Below are 21,125 nucleotides of genomic sequence, written 5' to 3'. Positions count from 1 at the left end.
TTTGAACCTCACCTCGTCTTTGCATTTGCCGTTTTCATGCTGAGGATGGCTTACATTTTACCCTTTAACAAACCATATTCACTAGTGATTGGTACCATTCTGACTGCGCACTCTCTACATCTTCAAATTTTTGAGTTAAGTGTCCTGTTACTTTCTGTTCTATTTTGAAGCAATCGTTCTATGTATGACTCTCTCACATTATTATGAACTTCTTTTCATTGAGGTTTGGAGGTATTTGTTTATGCACAGCTCTCTGGACTGCCCAAATCATCACCCCTCTGCCACCAAGCTTGACAGTTAGCATGACAATTTTAGTTTTCACCAAATGTGGCACTGTGCACTACATCTCCATTTGGCCTTGTGTGTCCAAAGGACATTTCTCTAGAAATGTTTTTGTTTGTCCAGACGTCACTTTGCACACCTAAGCCATGTTGTGATGTTCTTCTTAGAGAAAAGAAGTCAACGCTGCCACTGTATTTATACGTTACACATTAATGAAGGGTGCTGTGAGTGCGACTACAAACAAAGTGTCACTCTGTGACAGGATGGGAATTGAGAGGGGGTGTTTGCGAGAGGCCCCGTGCCTTTCTTTAATTATGTCTCCCAGTTCCACTGTTGTTGAGAGATCTGGGTCAGATAATGAATTTTTCTTGACTTTTTTTTTTCTTTTTAAATTTATAGACCTGACCTGCAATCTCTGTCGACAAACCAGACAAAACCTAAGTGTGGGTCTCTCAGAATTAATGATCCCTGTCTAAAGAGCATGTAAGGGGAGCTGTGTCCATGTACAAGGGGCAGCTAGAGGAGCTTTCTGCAGGCGGGAATCTATCCAGGTCAGCTTTCAACCAAAATGCATTCATAACAGTTCCTTTCAAAAAGACACTGCGTTTGCTTTTTTCTTGCTTCACTCAGGTAACAGCAGAATAAAACACAAAAGTTTTATTGCCAGGGTCACAGGAAGAAAACCCCATTGTTTGTGTAAACCACACAGCCTGTGTGCCCTCCCCTCTGCTGCTGTAATATTTCCAAGCATTCAACAGTGCACCATAATAGAATACAACATGAACAATTCCAGTTTTATCATAGAACCAACATGACCCTGCTAAAGCTATTCTAAATATATAATTTCAAGAGGACTGCTTCCAAAGAATTGAAATGTTCCCGCTGGAGGAATTTGTACAGTTAACAGCTAAAGGGTGACATGTTTTCTCAGTAAAGAGTTGAGACAGAGCAAAGTTCCTGCAAACATTAGTGCAGGTAAATAAATGACAGATGACTGGAGCAGGTAATGGACTGACCTTTTGACTAATTGTTTGTGTAAAAGAGTCTGTGTGGACCTACTGACACAGGTTCCTTTTGAAATAAGTATGAGTATAAAAGACAGCTTTAAAAAGGGTTTACTTGTTTTAAGTATTAACTTGGAACTTTAGAGAGAAGCTTTCTTGGCTGGCCAGTATTATAGGTCACCTGTAAAATTCAATAGGTGAGACGGTGTCTTACCCCGGGGCCTTGAGGAGATTCTGGAGGAGAAGCTGGTGGAATGCGTTTCCGATCTAGAAAAAAGAAAAACAAACGCACAACAAAGAAGATAAAGGCATTCAACCTAGAAATGTACACATCTGTAAAAGCCTTCCACTTCTACGACGTATTCATGCTGAAGTCTTCATTATTCATCTGGAAATGTGCTAACAGCTCCAGTTCATTGTTTAACAAGGTTAATTAACAACATTGTAATATCTTCCACATGCTTTCTGCACCTGGTAGCACAGTTCATTTTATAGTTTGGTTAGACATTCAGTGGAATATTAGCTTGTGAGAGGGAATAGAAGTTGACTGCAAAATGCCACCTTTGTAATTGCTTTCCTGATGATTGGATTTGCAGTGAGCTGACATCTTGAGGTATAAAAAAATACACTGTGATAATGTTTACTCAGTGCAGTGCACAGTGGAGTATATAGCCGCGCAGAGCACTGGAATACCTAACTATTTACAGACCTAGCAAATCTATCCAATTTCACACAGATAAGGAGGTGAGTTGGATTTAAATTTCACACTGACTTTAAAGTCTGACAATGCTTCCTGAGATTTTTGGTTCGTAGCCATGGTAATACTGAAATGAAAGGTTCTCTAGCATCCCTTTGTCCTCCCTCTCCCTCACGCTGTCTCGCTCTCCGTGCTGGGCTTGACTGGCCTTTTGGAAATTGCTTCGGTTTGCCTGGGGTGTCTTAGTGTAGCTCCCATCTGTTCGGACTACGTGCACACAGAGTGGACATGGTGCTGCACTGGCTGGCTCTGTTTCACAAATGTGCTCTGGCATGCCCCCCCACCCCCACCCCCTCTGGCAGCCATTTTGTTTTTAGGGCTTTCTCACTGTTTTTACTTCTCGAGCCCACGGAGAGTGTGTATCACCTCATTAGCTGGACTAATGTGCAATTAGCCATTTATTTGTGATCCCTCAGAGGCCTTCTCGACAGATGAGTGAACTACCACATGTGCGGCTGGTGAATTCAGACACCTTTACGAGCAGTAAAGTTATACAGCTACGTAAGGACGACGGCCCATTAAAATTAATTTAAGAACATCTGCGTCTAACCAGCCAGATATGCTCCCTGATCTTCTTCTTAGCTCATCAGTATCAACAGGGAGCGATGCATGATGGTCACGTAAACGACAAGGAATTAAGCGACTAAATTATAGATTAATAAAAGCGTACAGACTTCAGAATTTCCAACATTGTAATGCAAAGTCAGCATGTACCGTATGAGTTAAAGAATCCTTCTGAGATCAGGTTCTTTCTGACATGAATGCATCAATAACAGCGAATTTCAGATGGAGGGTGCATTTAAATTAGCTATCTCCAGTTTAAAGCATCCTTTCTGGCATATGTTTAAATCCATGCAAATGCAGTCTTGGAAAAAAAACAAAGTTGAGGATGATCAAGTTGCCTAAATCAAAGAATGGCAGTGATTCATGGTCTCATTCTCCTCTGAACACCAGCCCAAATCATTCAAGCTTCTTGGGCAACCCTCTGAAGACGCGCGAACACTGATTAAAATGTCATTACTGACAATGCGCACTGCCAGAAGCTTTCTCTACACACCCATGAAGTAGACCCCTGATCAACCGCATTCTTGTCTCAAAAGTTAACAGCATCATTAGGAAGGTAAATCATCGAGCATACAGCCTGGGTCCACTCAAGTTTTTTCTGCTGTCACCGGGATTGAGTGGCTGTATGCAGTGTTTACTACACTTTTTTAATCAATTCACTGGCAGACACAGAGCAAATCAGCAGTTTGTGTTTCAATAAGAGATGCAGGCAGTGGCACATCATTTATCTTTGGCTGCGTGCAGGATGTGGAATATTTAATCAGAACTTTGTTTCAGTGGGAGGCCTCCAAAGCTCAGGGTTCAGCAGTTATTTTTAGAGTATCGTGGAACATCCGCGCTTAATTGGAAAAGATTTAAAAAAAAAAAAAGAAGAAGCTTCTGCTGGAGAAATCCAACAGCATCCACTGATAACCCCCTACCAATGTGACAAATAAGGGGCACGGTTCAGACTTAATTTTACACTCTTCATCGTAATGCTTACGGAAAGCAAAGAAGAACCAATATGCATGGCTGATATGTTCTTTCTGGAAAAATGTTTTTCAAAGCTTTACCACAAAAACCTCAACAAAGAGAGTCCCACAGTAAGAGTATCTTACCGTTACTTATTGCTTATTATGAATCATGAATATGTTTTTTAGCACCACTTTGATATTCTTTACCCCGATATCCATCACATCTACTTTTTGAATGTCTGCAGAAGTTGAGTTGCTGAAAAAGCACAAAGACAGTGTGCACTGTCTAAACACAGGCTTTCATTAAAATCAATCATCAGTCATATGTTTTCACTTGATAGCTGTGGAGCTTGTTCTTGAACTGTGAATTGTGTCTTACTGCAAAATATTAAAGAATAATTCCAGTTTAAACATTAAACAGTTTCACCACATTCAGCAGCTTTAACAATATTACAAACCACCAACAATATTTTGGTAATATGCAATATTCTTGTAGAAGCAATCATCCTGAAACGCCTCTGGGCACTTATTTGAGCAGTTATTTTGAGTCACTATATTTATTAAATTTAATTTCCCAGTCCGTGAACTGCCACCTTATTTTTGTGAAGGGCTTTGTGTGTCCACATGATCTTATGAGCTGCGTAGTCTGGGGCAATGTATTCCTTGTAGGGCCTCCCAAAACAAACTGCTCCTGGGTGAGCGGCTAGACTAAGATCAATTAAAAAAACACTAAACAAACAAACAAAACAAAAATCGAGGGACATGGAATTTCCACTCTGAGAGCAGATGTAAGATGATTTTGCAAAGTAATGCAGGTTTAATATCAGAGAGGCCCTAATGGACAGCCAACGTCTTCACCAATCCCTTTAGGTGTATCCTTTATTCCCCCCAGACTCCAATCATAAAGTATATTGATCACGTAGAGAGCAGGTGGCTCTATTGAGATAACATGTGCACAAGACAGGCTAGTTCGATGCCTGTTGCTTCAAAGTTTGGCTGATTGCAAACAGGTGCCGTTGCACTATTGAAGTGCACCCAACCTATAAACACACGCATGCACAGAAATCAGACTACACTCTTTCCATTTTAAAAAATTATAGATGTAAGCAGTGAATAGCCTTTTATGTCTTTTTGTGGAGGAAAAGTCTTTGTATGAGCTTTCCAATTAATGTGTGCTTAAAAAGCTATTATGAATTACATAATGATATTTACCCTGTGAAGGTGATGAAGGTGATCTTCTCTGGCGAGGCACGTCTACCTGTTTTATCCTCAGGGATGGCTTTGGGCTGGATGCCTTCCTTTCCAGGCTGGATGACAGCCAAAATTTGATCATATCCTTTGCTTCTGAGACCTCCTTGAGAGAAGGAAGTTTCAGACATTTCAACAAAAAAAAACAAAAAACAGAATGAAGAGTTCAGATTCTGCAGGGAAACGAATGAAAAAGCTGACAGAAGAAAGAAGACGTGATAGTGACATGCAGTTATTTCCAAACACCCAAGCAGTGTTGCAATCCTCTGCAAGGTGTGAAAAGTTAAGTCATATTAGGACGACTTGGGCACCCTTTGAAATTTTTGATACCGTCACCAAAACAATGTCACTTGCAGACAGCTGCCTACATCCATGCTATAAAATATCATGCAGAATTTCAGAGTAGAGCCTTCAGGGATGATAGAACCTGACCTTGAACGGTACTGTACGGGGGCCTAGCATGAAACCCAAGTGCGAATGTAGATGATGTGAAAGCTTTTGAATTCAGGGAAGCAGTGTTGTGAGTATTGAAGGCTGCTGAAAAACCTCATTTAAACACCTTTCAGTGGATTCTTCACATTTTAGTCTTTCGACAAAAGCATTCTTCTGTGCCATTGTATTACCTGAGCTGTGCCTGGAGCTGAGATTGGTGCAGGGCTCTGAGCTTTGGCAGACACCTCTGTGCTGTAGACCATGGCTCCATGAGGGTTTGGCTTTGCACCTCCTTGCAATACAAGCTGTATCTCTTCCCCCTTCCACTCAGCTGGCTCCTGGAAGGGACACCAAATCCCCCAACGAAGGCTATGCAAGAAAGCAGCGCGGGATGTAGAGGTAGCAGATAGCTGTGTGATGGAAAACGACAGAAGAATAGGGAATTCAGACATTGATATGATGATCTCGCAAAAAGAAACCAGCGATTAAACTGTTGTAAAAACTAAACCGAATGTAGTCTTTTCTCTTTCATCCAACTGAATAAATACAATCTTTTACAGTGTTTAACTGTGATCAATTGATAACGTTATTTAATTTATAAAGCAGAGCATTAACAGTCTCCAAGTACGACCAAAGAACAAAAACATAATTTAATTTGCCAACTTGTAAATCCTTATCTCTAATCACAAAAATGAACTGCAAGAGGCCTTAAAACTGTGTGGCATGGTGGTGCTTGTCGTTAGCACTGAGCATTCTCTAAATCCCACATCGCACACACGTTTTGGAAGCAGCTTTGCTGTGTTTGAACATGATTTACAATCAGTGCCGCTGAGGCTCTACTTCAGCCGTCCCAGGAAAAGTAAAAAAACATTCTGCTTTAAATCATCCACAGAGAGACTCAGTGGTTTTGCTGAATCGATTAATAAGCTGGTCAGCCTCAGACGATTGTAATCAATCATAGGCAGGACAGGACAGAATACACAACAAGCCTACTAGCCCCACACTGCTCCAAGACAAAGCCGGCCATGTAATAGTTTGCTGAATGCTTCAAATTCCACTGAGAATAGTTCTTTAATGTAACACCATAATCTGGCACTATAGAAAATCAGTCATAAAAGTAGTGTCTTTATTCTAAATGTCATACAGTACCTGTTAATGGTACAATAGAATACAATTATCCATGCAATGTGTTGAGGAGATTTTAGCTAATTTTGTGCCATATAATCTACAAACTAATCTAAAACCACTCTTGCAAAGGTCAACTAAAAAAAAAGTAATGATATTCAGAGTGTGGTGGTTTCAGTTCTTTCTTCATTCTATATAAAAAGTTAAGTCCCATCGTCTGGGAAGGTAGGAGAGCAAAGCAGAACTGCTTTTCCATAAAGTCACTTTTTACTTCAGTATATAAAAGGAGAGCAGCCAAAAGGTTAAAAGAGTCTTCACCATGATAGATCCAGTCAAAAATTCACTAGACAGAACATATCTTACTTAGTACCACAGAGGCTATTCCAGATGGGAGCAGCATTTGTGTAATTGTGTTTCTGTTTCCTGTTTGCCACTAGAGTTCAAGATGTTCATTCACAATCCAGTACCATCTTTCAGCAGAGTTCCCAATTACACATCATGTTATCGTATGGCCTTGTAGGCCTTATGGAACTTTCCAAGATTTAAAAATAAAAGCAGGATGGGCACCAGTTGGGCTGATGGGGTGAGCAGGTGCTGCAAGGCTGAAATGCAGCAACCTGGGTCAGAGTCCAACCCAAACCCCCTCTGCTGGGTATCTGCTGCCAGCCTGTCTCCCGGCTTTCCTGTTCGCTCTCCACTGTCTAACAAAGGCAAAAGGCCCAAATAAATGCAGGGCCATACTGATTATGTTCTTGATAGGCTCTCCAGGCTTTCTATTTGTAGTAAAACCATTTTCTTTAAGCATAAATAACATTATGCTCCACAATCCATGTTATGGCATTTGCTGTTTAACACACTAAACTAACAGCAGCAGCAGGAGCTACCTGATAACAGTCACCACAACCAGCTGGCGTATACAATTTTGGATACAGTTTCTGTTGAGATTCAACTCCTAACAATTGCTGTAGTTATCTTTTAGCCTCAAGAGTGGATGTTGCAATCACTTGTAAATCTTGAACTTACCAATCAGGACACTGTGTAATCAGTAATATTGTCAAAAACTCAGATTGGCTGTAAATAAATAATTATTTTAGTCACTCAATCCACTTAAAATCATACAGGACTCTCTAGTGGGACTGTAGCCAGATTAGACACTGGCATTAACAGTAAGTGGACACTTTCTCTCTAAATAGGATGTGATACAGATAAACACTGGTTGGAAGTTCATCCATTTCAAGCACGCCTAGGGTAGAGCACGCAAACACAGGAATTAATCCCAGTGCTCTGAAAAATAGGGATGTCGTGTAATCGACAGGCACATCTCTAAATCAGTTAAGACATTTTAGATGAAATGTATAGTGGGAGAAGATGAGTATATATGTGTTGTGACATCCTTCTCGATTTCACTGAAATAAAGCATAGTTTTTATCAGACATTTTTCACTGAAAAGATAAAAACAAACGAACGCCCACATTCATAAAATTCTACTTTCATAATATCAACGAAAGATTCAGAAGAAGAACGAACGAAGACTTTTCGGTGCGATATCACATTTCTATTTAAATGAAAGAGAAAGGGGTGACTGTCACAGCAATGACTGCATGCTATTTAATTAGCTGCCAGTTTCCACCACAATTAATATACCTACAAATCCAATATGGCATGATGAAACACCATCTAAGGTGAATGAAAAGCAAGACTAGTGCATTTCTGTGCACTGCTTTCTTAAATAAATTGTGATCTGTGCGGTCATGGTTATTGTAGTATCTTTTGTTGACCAAGCCATCTACCACGGTGTCCCTCCTTGAGAGATTTTTCTTACAGCACCGCGGTGCACTGACCTTTGCAAAAGAGGTCCTTGTCATGTAAGCTTAAACTTAGATCATTTTGTTCTATTCCTGTGAAAAATAACCAGTGCACTCTTTGTTTTTCTGTTGAGGGCTGCTTCAAAATGTCAGTTTACTATGAATTATGCAAAGTAATTTCACTGCCCAGTTAACAAAGCCCAAAGTGAAGTGTTCAGATAGCTTAATGGAGCTGACATTTTGAATACTACAAGTGAAAGTGCACTGCAGCAGGGACTACGTGTGGTAAAGGTGTAAAGGTTAAATTCATGTCAGCTCCCTGCTTGACAGCAAATTTGAATATTCGCTTTTATAATATACAATAGACGAACACCTAATCCTGCAGTGTTTATTAAGTTCTTCGACTGCCGTTTACTTCCTTTTATACTGACAAACCAACCTTCGGACTTTGTGTTTGGTTTTTGTGTTTGGGCTGAGATACCTGCCAGTTTCACACTCATGTAAACACTATGGTTGTCGCTTGTGTGACACTTTAGAGGGAATTAAGCAGGAGAGTACCCAGTCCTGCCATTAAAGGTCTGTTATTCCATCTAAAAAACTCTTTAAAGCCTCACATATCTCAAGTGGCCAAAGTTGCTGATCAATACTCCGTTCTTCTTGAAAGGGAGCCAGTTTCAGACTATAATTTTACCCTCTAGTAGCACAGACATTAACAACAATTTTTTTAACTTCAGAACTATATGGCAGACATAAAACAGATAGCACTGTATTCCCCGTTCAGGCATTGCCTGTTTTTCTATTTCATGGGGGTTGAATTAATAGGATGTTTTATATGAAATGTTAAATCAAACAAGTCTATTTTCAAAGCGATGATTTTGTTCAAATGAGTAGACTAGAGAAAGATCATTTTATGGCACAGGGAGTAGCCAGTAAAAATTGCAAGGCAATTTATCTAATGTGTCTCTTTTTTTTTTTTTTCGTACTTTGTGTCTGTAACGTCTCTGTGCTCTGTGCAGAACATGAGGGAAAGAACAAAATGAGTGTCTCGCACATGACCCAACGCTCACCTCTTGTATTATTCAGTGAATATATTGCAGGAGTGATTCGGGAGCAAAAACGCTGGCCGAGCTCTGAGAGAATGAGAGAGACAAAAGACCAATCAGGGGGTCTTTTCTATAGGGACGCCTACAGCCTTGGAAAAAAAGAAGAAGCTTTTATCTGTCCAAAACTCAATGCTTATCACACTTTCAGTCTTCCAATCATAGGAAACTGAGCCCATGTTCAGAATTGCACCAAGTAGCTGAATGGGAATCTAAAAGGAATGAGAAGTGAGCTAAACACCCATCAAAGTTACAAATATGAAGTTATTAAAGGTCAAAGTGGAGGCGTTTGGGGTTTTTTTGCCTTTTCTTCTTTTGGCAGGTTTACAAAAACAGAATTCTGCGATTACAACAATGGCAACGAAAGATATCACACCAAGAAATAATTCTCTTTTAGACGCAAAGTGTGAATCACTGTCACGGTTTCAGTACAGCGGTTTTAAAATGCTTCAGGACAGCGCGATCTACATATGAACTGCAAAAAAAATAAAATAATAAAGCACCAAAAACGTGGGGTGGCAAACAATAGGACTGAGGGGATCTCAAAGGGACTCTTGAGGTTTGAGTAAACAAACAGGATAATAGTTCCACTCAAAGCCAGGCAGAAAAATTCACAATATGCATGTAATCCTTCTACAGAAACAGTCATCAGAATTCAAAAGGCAGGAGCTTAAGCGCTACAATATTCATTTCCGTGATTACACGACAGCCGAGATCAATGGCACATCTACATGCAGGTGTAAGGGCTTTAACGGTATCGTGGTAAGAGCACAGCACCGTAGGAGGCAGTCAGCTGACGCATTTGTGTTAAGGGCCTCTGGTGAGAAGAAAGTTGGCGAGAGGGTCAGACGAATCGACTTATTCTGAGCACCACAGTGTGTCAGTGAGACTTAATCAATCCCAAAGCCTGCTGGTGACAGCAGAGAGACATCAAATCAATTGCATTATATTTCACTGGCAATAAAGTATGACTCTTTGCACTCGCGCCGTTTTGGGGAGGAAACATTTGAATTAATCAAAAGAATTTGTCATTTGAATTGAAAGTTGTTTTTCCACGTGTTCGCTGTTGTGCCGGTCACTATGTCGGACAAGGCAGAATGATCAATAGCCAATTTCCCCAAAGTGTGATTACACCGTTGATTTGAGCGTTAAAGGCTACATTTAAAATAAGAGCCATTAACTTTCACTCAGAGAGCAACCCTGCACTTGTTTCAATAGTGCACCGGGGAGGGGGGAAAAAATAGAAACAAAAGCCTGAGGCAAAACCAGAGAAGCGGCAAACTTTTTCATAAAGTTGCACTGAGGGAAAAAAAAACAAAAACAATAACAGCGATGTCACCGCACACATAATTGCTCCAACTGGTAAAGTGTTTTCTAAGGGAAGAATCCATCAACCTTGTTTAGAAGTGTAAAACATAACGCTGCAGCATTTCTAGACAAATAAGTGTGTCTGTTCTCAAACATAATACAGAGTGGAAACAAAGATCTCACGTCTGTAACCCAGAGCAAGAAAAGTAATCATCAAACTTTTGGGGGACACCGAGGAGAAGACAGGAAGAAGGAAATTATTATAAAGGTGACAGAAGGCGAGTTTTGCACATCAAAGAGAGCTGAAAACGCATATCCCAGCAGACAAGAAGAACTGGAGGAACAGACACTTACCAGTGCAATTTACTACAACTTATTAACTCAGAAAAAGTAAGAACATATAAAAAGGGGCTGGGGAAAGCCACCGTTAATTTAAGGAACAACCACCAAGTCAGACTGGCTCCTGTTGTGCCTGTTTAAGTTTTCTTAATGTGCCCAAATATGAAGGAGCCAAGTTTGCGATACGCCGAGATAAAGCAGTATGCAGAAACATATTTTTGGAAAAGCTCAAAGAAAAATGGCAAGACACTCATCGACTCGGGGCTATCTAGAGAATGGCAGGAATTAATCCTAAATTAGGGGGATGTGAGCATTGATGAGAGACAAAGTCTGACAGTTATTACCATTACCGCAGTCTGTTGGGCTGTTCGAGTCATTATTTCAGCCAAGACCCTGTGACAGGCACCGGCCCACAGCTCCCGCTACTTATTCTCTACAATGAGAAGCCCTGAAGGAAGTGAGAGAACATGCACAGAGATCATTAACTTAAGAGCACTAAACCACTCACATTTTCATCCATCTGTACAAGTAGTCCAAATGAACCCAGCAGGCTTCTGTGCTCTACTCAGCTCACCAAGGCCAAATCAAGCTTGGGAAGGAATTGTGTTCCTTTTCAGCTCTCGCTGTTGACAGGCACAACTTCAAGGAGGTGTTCATGATAGTCACTCAGGCTCAGGCCAATTTGCCGTGGACATGCATGTCTTTTATTCGAGCTTTGATGTTCGACAGTACACACCGATAGACATAGCTCTGACGGTTAAGCGTTTGACTCGCTCAATTTTATTCTGGAATGTTTTTTTGAAAAGAAGCATAGTGAAACGCTTAAACCCATTAGCAGATATTTTGCTGGCTTTTAGGAAAATTATAGTTTAGGCACAGACCAAATGCTCAGGATGGAGGTTTTTATCCTCGCTCTAGCAGTTTTACAGACGTTATCATCACTTGGCTGGTCCGCCGCTTTGGACCAGCCTCATTAAGTGATGGACCATTTGAGTTTTGTTTTTTTCACAGTGAGGGGGTGCAAAAACATCCATAAGACAAACTCAACTCATGACATATGCCTTATTAAATTCTGGCAAGTAGAAACATAATCAGTAGTTTTCTCATTTAAAATAATACAGACACATTTAACTGACAGCGACAATATGAAGTGCTTCAGATGATTATCAATTCCTCATCAAAGCATCAGATCACTCGTACCTCTTTGCATGAAAATTCAAATCACCAAAAGATAATCGTAATACGATAAGCTGATATAATCACTCGCTGAAAGTTAATGACACCGCGTGCGCGTGAGAGTTTACGCCAAGCAAATACCTTTTCCAAAACAAACCTGTCGACATGATATCTCAAAATTAATCGTGTAATATTTTTCGTCTCCAGTGCACTGATATACTGCAGACTCAGATTTGTCTAATCTGCCCTAGTTGTGATGAGCTGTATGCAACAGTGGAGAGGAAAAGCTAAATTAGACTTTTCTACAGCTGCTTGGGCTTCAAATGTCTCTGAAATGCTACTGACTTCTTTATGCAACTGCTATTTTAAATGAAAATCAAGTCTGGGCTGAATCTCATCTACATTTAAAAAAAAAAAAAAATCCCCCCCCCCCAAAATAAATAAATAAAAATAAATAAATAAAACAGCCCCAGTCTGAGCAGGCCATTCACAAGAAAACCATTAGATGAGCAAACATCATCACCAATGCCTCTCTGGCTGCCAGGGCCCTGCATCCGTCTGGAGAAGGATGGCACTGCTGGCAGGCACTGACAGGGTAAGACTCACTCTGGGCCAATCGCAGGGGGAGATTGATGCACTTCTCACTGGGGGGAGAACTGACATTCATTTTAATTAGGCGGGCGAAATATTGTCTCTGCGGCACGCAGCCTTACTTGCCTCAGCTTCACATTTGGAAGGAAGGGGGCGGGGGCCCGGGGAGCAATGCCCTCAGAATAGGCCACCGATGAGCTAAATATATCACTTTTAAATCCTGATGACATTACTTTGCTTAAGATGTTTGATTAACATTTAATTAACATTTGTATGACATTTCAGATCAGTAGCAAACAAATATATAACCGGTTTCATTGAGGGAGCGGGCCACACCAAGAGGGAGGTCTACACCCTCCCGTTATGTAATGCCAGCAGACCGGAAGAACTGCGACCAAGGGAGGGGCTCGTGAGTTCACAGAGCGGTGTTACAGTAAAGTAGATGTTCTGATAAGCATTTGATTGGGAAGAGCTTCACAAGATACTTTTCATTCAGCAAACATCATTAAACCCTGCAGGGGCCCACAAAAACCACTCAACACACACACGCACACTCAAAAGCACACAAACAGCTACTTAAGGGAAATACCTGTCGGTGAGCCAATTAAAACCCAAATAAAATCCTCTGTGGCACAGAGGAGAAGTTCTACACCATCACGTTTAATAAACCCAGCCACAACCTATGTCACTGCTTTCTGCTCCACATACTGTTTATCCTCCATCCCCTGGCAGTGACAACCGAGACAGAGAGAAGAATAAAAAGATCATTAAGAGAGTGATATTTATTATAGCTCAGCTAATGGAAGGATTGTCAAATACCAAACGCGACACATGCCCGCGTAAGACTCTGAACCACAATTACTAAGCCATCAGTCAAGTGTGTATTGGCTCATTCAATATATTAACAGTAGAGTTTTTAATATGCTGCCGGAGGAGCAGCTTACTATTTCCTTATGTTGATGTTCTAATTAGCACAATAAACAGAGCGACTTCAGCTCTTGTCGAGGCACAGAGACAAGGCGGAACTGCACCTGTGACAACACAGCAGGCCTGTCAAGCCTCGGATTGCTGAACACGTTGAATCAGTCTGCGTGGCGTTATGGTGAAAGCGATACTCCACATATCAGTGGAAAAAGCAAGAAGAGGAAAGAGCAAAGAACTTGTTAACCCCCATTTTCCAACCAACCAACTTGTATACTACATACAGTAGTAATCAACACTTCTTACAAGCAAAGAGCTGCTTCATTTTGTGGGTTTATATGTTATTTTCAAAGGAAAAGTCTGGCTCACAAGCAACACATCTACTTCCCCGCAGACATCAAGTGCATAACACCACTCAACAGGGTTCTCCTTTTAAAACGGCAGATGAAAAATAGAGAGGGTCAACCAACCCATGAAACTAACATGAGATTCATTTACAAGCTGAACACAGCAAATATAACCCACTAGCAACAGTTGTCATTTCAGGCGAAACAATGTAATAGCTTCTGGCAAGAGGGGAGATGATTTCCTCACCACTGTCTGAAACAGTTGCTAAAGGAGAGCTTAGTGAGCAGTCAATTGTGGGAACACAGCAATGCTTGAGTAAAAACAGAACAAAATGTTCCTGGGATGAACAATAATGGGCTGCCAAAACACCTCCAGAAGGGCTGGGATTTTCAGTTTTGTTAAAGAAAAATGGAAAAAAAACAAAGTGACCGTGACATATATTTCCACAGCAGTAATTTACCAAGACATGAGCAGAGTCACATATTACTCACAATTTTGCTTTGTTAAGTTTCAACTCTACTGTTTAGCAAAGGCTCCCATAATGCACTGAGTGTTTATCCTTCAATCACCTCTTTTTACTCTGTTTTATTCATCACTCTGCATTTAATCATTAGGAACAGATTATCTTTTTTCCGGTCTTCGCAGCAAATGTCCACCACTCCCTGAGCTTTCTTCCTGTTTAAACAGAGTTTTTCCTTCCCACTGTGACCAAGTGCTTGCTCAGAGGAGGTCAGCTGATTGGTGGGGTTTTCGCTGTGATGACTGTTGTGATTTTGTCCCATATGTGCAAAATTGAATTGAATTAACAATCTTCAGCACAATTCTAAATGATTTGCTTCATTTCAGTATAATACTAGTATACTGCATTAGTGTACATGCAGTTTATTGCAGACTTTAATCGTCTCTATAGCAGGATGTTCTGACAACTCCCTGCGCAGATCTCTCTGTACAGTTCAGGATACAGGAAATTGTTAATTTCTCCATGAGCTCTGTATCCACTGTAGTCATCAGTCTCATTTATTTGGAAATTGCTCTCTGTCACTTCTCTGACAGCTAACAGATGTATTAGGATTGTAGTTTTAAATTAAACCACAGCCAGCAAACAATGCAACATTCACAAACGCCGCCCGACCCCAACTCTGTTTCTTTCATATGACCATGTTTTCTTTAAATTGGAATGTTGCTTTAAATAGCATGTAAGACATAGGCACGCTGCCAAATTCAGACCTGCGTCTGCATACATCTGCGTGAGAGCTCAGGAAAGGGCAAAACAGAGTACATTTAAAGGTCATGCATTAATGGTCACACTTCCTCCCACGCTCAGTAATCAACTGTGCCACTCACTGAATGCAGTCAGGGTCAAAGGTGGCACAACCTGAAAATGTGATGCAGGTGACACTTTTATCACTGGTTGCAAGCAGGCCCAGTTACTCGAGCTGAGATCCCATTTCAGTACATGACACATAGCACAACTGTCAAAACCCTCTTTCAGCAACACAAGTTTGCTGCTGCGAAACAGCTTGGGAGAGTCACCAATTACTGTTCCGAGGATGTGATTCACTTTTGACACTCTCTCAGAAGCATAGCAGTGGTTAGTGAGAGGATGAAACCAAGTAGCTCTCTTAAAATGTCCCTCCCTTCCCTTCTGTCGATCTATCCATTTTGCTTTCCATCTTTCTTTAGGCTGCGACCTACAAGCAGTCACTCATTCCCTGTGTCAGTGTTTTGGATGGCTGTAGCTGTCAAATTCCCCGACAAATTGTTTCCTGGCAAAAGGACAAAGCCATGAGGGCCAGCAGAGCCTTCTTCACTGATTTCCTCCGGACTACCCACACCACCCCCAACCTACACCCCCACACCCATTAGCGATGAGCTAGTGCTTGTCAGCAGAAGAAGGCGGACAACAATAAGCCCCATCGTCTTGCATTAAGCTTTACGTAACTGTATTACATGGCTCAATAGATGAGTACTGCTGCGCTAACGGTAGCTGAGGAGAGGCAGCAATCAGCAAGCAGGAGCAGGGGCAGAGATGTCTCAGATGAAGTTACGGCGGGGCTAAATTGGTGCTGACAGAAAACAATTAGGAGAGGCGTCATTGCCTCGCATCAGTTGTCAGTGACCCGAGTATTCGCACAGTGAGCAAACCGCTGCCTATGGAAGGCATTCACTTAAACTTTTAAGTGCATAACTAAAAGCATGATGTGCTATGTTGAATAGTACATCATGAATAGATTTTTTTCCCACTTCTTATATAGAGCATGTGAAGGAGCTGAGAAAGGAGCAATCACAAACGTTGAAAAATTTTACAAGGCTGGCATGAAACTGCGCGCATTTGTTTGTGTTGGCATAAACTTACCTTACTCACCTTCTATTGTAAGTGTAAGGCCTTCTCATTTTACCATAAAAACAAAAGTTCTTGACACCAATACGGTATTGGGTTTATATGTCATGTAAGTGGGATAAAAGTATAACCTCTGATGATGTTCCAGGATAGTTCCTGGCACTGGCTGTGAATAGTCTTGACCTTTACTTTGTTCACTAACTGCTTGGTTTACACATATAAGTAAGTCTGAAATGCTGCACAATAAGGTCGTGGGCACTGACATAAATCGATGGATTTAGTTCAAACCATTTAATAAGTAAAAAAGTCTGTGCCAGAGAAAAGTAAATCCTCTAAATATTTTGTGATCAAACCCCATATTAAGAGCACCAAACAGCAAAAGCACTGTATCACACTGTGATGAAAGCAGAAACATCAGAGGGCAGCAACTGAAACAAATGAAGCCAACAATTATCAGCACGGACACTGCAAAAGGTAGGAGAGGACTTTTTCAACATTCTACAAAAGTTGAAGAAGTGTCAAGCGGCAGCTTTTACCTTGAAACCCTCTTAAATCTCTCATTATCTTTCACATCATTGGAGTAGGTATTAGTTTATGCTAAAAATGCCACATTTCGTCCAAGAAATCAATGACATGCATACATAAGCAATTAAAGTAAAAACATAGTAAGAGATGGAGGAAAATAAGGTTACCTTCATCTTAATATTTTGTAGCATCATAATTACTGAGCAAGGCAGTGAGCAGAGCAACTAACTGCAACTCTTAAGCACTGCTGTCTTTTTCTCCCCCCCGAGTTTCTTCGACATTAAGCGAAACAATATGGAGAAGTGTGTTAAAATGGACATAGAAGGACACAGTTCCCCTGTGTTCACCCAATCAAAGTACAGGCACTTTGCGGTGTGTCGGGCAGCATAGTACAATGGTGTCAAAAGGATAAGAGAGAATGAAATAGCAAAACACAGAGAAAGCAAGTAAAAGGACTGTGGGCACGGTGTGTGTGTGTGGTGGCAAAGAAAAGTTGATTATTTGAAGTTCATTGACCCCAGATATCCTCTGAGAACAGCCTATCAGACAAATTCCCAGTTCCTCTCCTTTCCCCAGCCTCCTTCATTTAAATCGTTATCTCCATCCCTCTGACTGCTAAGGAGCATAAAAAAGGGTGCTCAAAGGCTCTCAGAGAGAGAAAGAGAGAGAGAGAGAGTGCATGGCAGTGGGAGAGCAGGCAAAAAATAGAGAGAGAGAGAAAAAAGGAGCCCGATCATAGCCAAAATCAAAAATACCAAAGAGGATAAGTGACGACACTGCATGATGTTCTTTCTTCATAACCAAAGGCGATAAGGGCAATGCAATTTTTTTTAAAAAGGAGGCCATCCTTGTTCTTTGTCTTACTGTGAGAAGCAGACTGGCTTTCAACACAGCAAGGATGAGACATGTAGGCAGTCTCAGAGCACCAGGTGATTGCCTCTGTATTGCAGCGGTAATGTCTTGCAAGAGAAGGGATTTCAACAAAATTGTTTTACAGTTTTCACCCACCTCATCCCCCTCAGAATACATCAAAAGATATAATTTTATTTAATCAAAGGGAAAAAACAGTAAGGCAGACTGGCATGTTGCTGCCATGCAAGCACAGCTCTGTAGCGGATGAAACTCTTTTCAAGCTGCACTACACAGCACCATCTAGTGTCAGCATAGGCATTAAAAGATCGGATTCAAAGGAAGTAGCAGGATGTCCATACATCACTCAAAAGACAAATCCACACATGCAACAAACAGAGCGCTTCAGGAATGTAACACCCACTGCCCCCAAACTTTACAACAAAGCTACTGTATTATTGTTATTGCTGAATCGATGAACGTTATTCTGCAAAAACACTGCAAAATACTTCAGTGTATTAACAAGTTTATGTCAGTTTCTACATCTTTCCTACAGTACTCAGTTATCCTGTAATTCTATTAAACAGATGGACTTTCATTTTATTCTAATGCATATAATATACCATCTAATATATTGTATAAGTATAACTAATATGTATACTTAAATTTAGCATCTCAGTTTATCTACAGTGCGGTGAAAAAAACCTGTCTTTCTATTTTGAAACAAACTTTCTTGTCATTTTTTTAGCTGCTTTAACACCCATTTTCAATCCAGGGCTTGTACCTGACCATTTTGAGAGGTTATTGCTTTTTTGTGTTTGCTTATTAAGCCACTTACCACTGACCCATGAATCACTCAAGCATAGAAAAGGCACCTAATTCAAGGGAGGATCCAGTCTTTTGTCTACACGTAACAGACACCTCAGCAAAGAACAATTTTGAACTTAAGGGCTTTGTTAGAAAAAGTATGAAAAAATCTCAATGATAACACAGTTTTACAAATAGCATTCTTTGACCAACAAGGTGATTCCCTAAATACCATTAGCCAAAAGCCTGGCATCTCTCAACACGGCCTGCAGTGTGTCCTTATGTGTGAGTACACACACACTAACAGAAGCCACTGATTTTCAAACACCACCAGAGTTATACTAGCGCTTGAAAAATCTTACAAGAGGTTGTGGCGGCAATCACACATGAACCCTCACATTTGTTGTTCTCAAGTGGTGTCAAGTAAGGTCTTAAATAATCAGGCCCCATCTTATCTTAATGAGCTTGTAGTATCATATCACCCTATTAGAGCACTTCGCTCTCGCTCTGCAGGCCTACTTGTTGTTCCTAGAGTATTTAAAAGTAGAATGGGAGGGAGAGCCTTCAGTTTTCAGGCCCCTCTTCTGTGGAACCAGCTTCCAGTTTGGATTTGGGAGACAGACACTATCTCTACTTTCAAGTTTAGGCTTAAAACTTTCCTTTTTGCTAAAGCATATAGTTAGGGCTGGACCAGGTGACCCTGAATCCTCCCTTAGTTATGCTGCAATAGACGTAGGCTGCCGAGGATTCCCATGATGCATGGAGTTTTTCCTTTCCAGTCACCTTTCTCACTCACTATGTGTTAACAGACCTCTCTGCATTGAATCATATCTGTTATTAACCTCTGTCTCTCTTCCACAGCATGTCTTTATCCTGTTTTCCTTCTTTCACCCCAACCGGTCGCAGCATATGGCCCCGCTCCTCCCTGAGCCTGGTTCTGCCGGAGGTTTCTTCCTGTTAAAAGGGAGTTTTACCTTCCCATTGTCGCCAAAGTGCTTGCTCATAGGGGGTCGTATGGTTGTTGGGTTTTTCTCTGTATCTATGAAGCGCCTTGAAGTGACTTTTGTTGTGATTTGGCACTATATAAATAAAATTGAATTGAATTGAATTGAATTGAATTGAATTTAATTGTGTGAAGTCTTGTTGGCAGTGAAAAACTGTCTGCATTGAAGATACACCCTGGCTCAATACAGCTATAACACCTTGAAAGCATCACATAGTTGACAGTTGCGACACAGTCAAGGGACCTGTATAGTGTCCCATCACACTGTTCTTGGTAGCCAGAGATATAGAGTGTGAGGGCGTAGCAGTCAGCTGATAGTATGGCAGGACTGAGAAAGATGCAGTGGGCGGCTGGGTGAGATTTCTTCAGGAGGCAGCACGCATCAAATCCTTATCAGTCAACACCCAAGAAGGAGCAGCCTGTGCATTAACATTCACAAATAACATATGCACACATCAGGACGCAGATACACAGACATGCACTCCTCTCCCACACACAGAGACAAAAATTACCCTCCACCCACTAAATATCTCTCACCTCATCAAACATTCAAACATTTATGCCAAAGAAGGTGAAGGTGGTGAAGTAGAGTGTGGCAGAAGGTAGTTTTTGTCACCCTCCCTTGCTATTCTGGGGGGATGTAGATGACAATTTGATGGTTCTATCAAGTTTATTAGAATTTCTAAACTTGGATGAAGTTTTTTTTTTAATATAATTCCACTAGGAGCTTGAAAGTTTGAAATATTTAATGGCAATATGTCTATCAGAGTAAGAAATGTTGTGTAAATCTGATGTTTTGAACAAAGGCTGGTAGATTTAATGGCAAACCTCATGACACATATTTACAAATTTATACAGTGCATACTTTAGTGAGCACAAATGTGCTCAAAGCAAATTGTGGCACATTAGGAATGGGGTCATCAAAAACACACACATCATATTACTGGGACCATGAACCACTTCAATAAATTTATAACATTAATGTAACCCTGACAGTGGGAAAAAGTTCAGTTACTCCAACTCCAAAAAACAAAAAATGATTTTAATTTCACGTTTATTTGCCTTCATTGCTTCCTACCAGAGTCCAATTATGACCACCTTCATGTTCACATCTGTTACTCAACCGTGCATCACAAACTTGTACACAGAGTAAACATTACCTGTTGTGTCAAACTGATCCAAGTACAACCGGGCTACGAAGGAGGAGATGCTAGCAGCTGGTGATGTGCAAACCAAATGTAAACAAATGACTCAACTGAGCATTGCTAGCTGCACTCCATATGAGAGGCGGTTACATGGTGGAAAGGTTACTCTAGGTGACTTTAACTTTAGTTATTGTTAAACTCAAGTGCCAAAGCATGTTACATGCATAATACAGCTGCCGGCACCTTGTTTCAATAGATTCACACCTCAAATTAGGTAGTGTGTCATCAAATGACAGTAGCTCATTTCAAAATAAGGATGGAAAAAGAAATTTACCTCATTTACTTAAAGCCACCTGCAAGTATCAATAACACATTTTTCAGTGTTTGTTTTTCTATATAATCATAAATATCACTACTATACATTTAATTGAAGTATCATGATATCATTTTAGGGCTATATCACAATTTGCACCAATGCTTCCTTTCAAATCTGTTATGATGA

General features: G+C 40.7%; 1 protein-coding gene across 5 annotated transcripts in view; it reads right to left on the bottom strand.

Annotated features, from left to right (window-relative positions):
• Positions 1-21,125, bottom strand: part of nphp4 (nephronophthisis 4) — a 171,823-nt gene that overhangs the window by 84,697 nt on the left and 66,001 nt on the right. For 4 of the 5 annotated variants that reach the window (XM_085259409.1, XM_085259411.1, XM_085259412.1 and 1 more), the window contains 3 exons: positions 5,432-5,650; positions 4,773-4,914; positions 1,501-1,553 (listed from right to left, as the gene is read on the bottom strand). In XM_085259409.1, the coding sequence (XP_085115535.1) occupies positions 1,501-1,553; positions 4,773-4,914; positions 5,432-5,650 (414 nt within the window). The remainder of the gene's footprint in view (positions 1-1,500; positions 1,554-4,772; positions 4,915-5,431; positions 5,651-21,125) is intronic. The other variant, XM_085259410.1, reaches the window with a different exon arrangement.

The sequence above is a fragment of the Mchenga conophoros genome, linkage group LG20 (genome assembly GCF_057382185.1).
Source record: "Mchenga conophoros isolate Kocher_MC1m ecotype Shallow Benthic linkage group LG20, M_conophoros_male_GT1.1, whole genome shotgun sequence".
Classification (NCBI taxonomy): domain Eukaryota; kingdom Metazoa; phylum Chordata; class Actinopteri; order Cichliformes; family Cichlidae; genus Mchenga; species Mchenga conophoros.
Note: the sequence above shows the minus strand (reverse complement) of the source record. Positions and strands in the feature narration are given on the sequence as shown.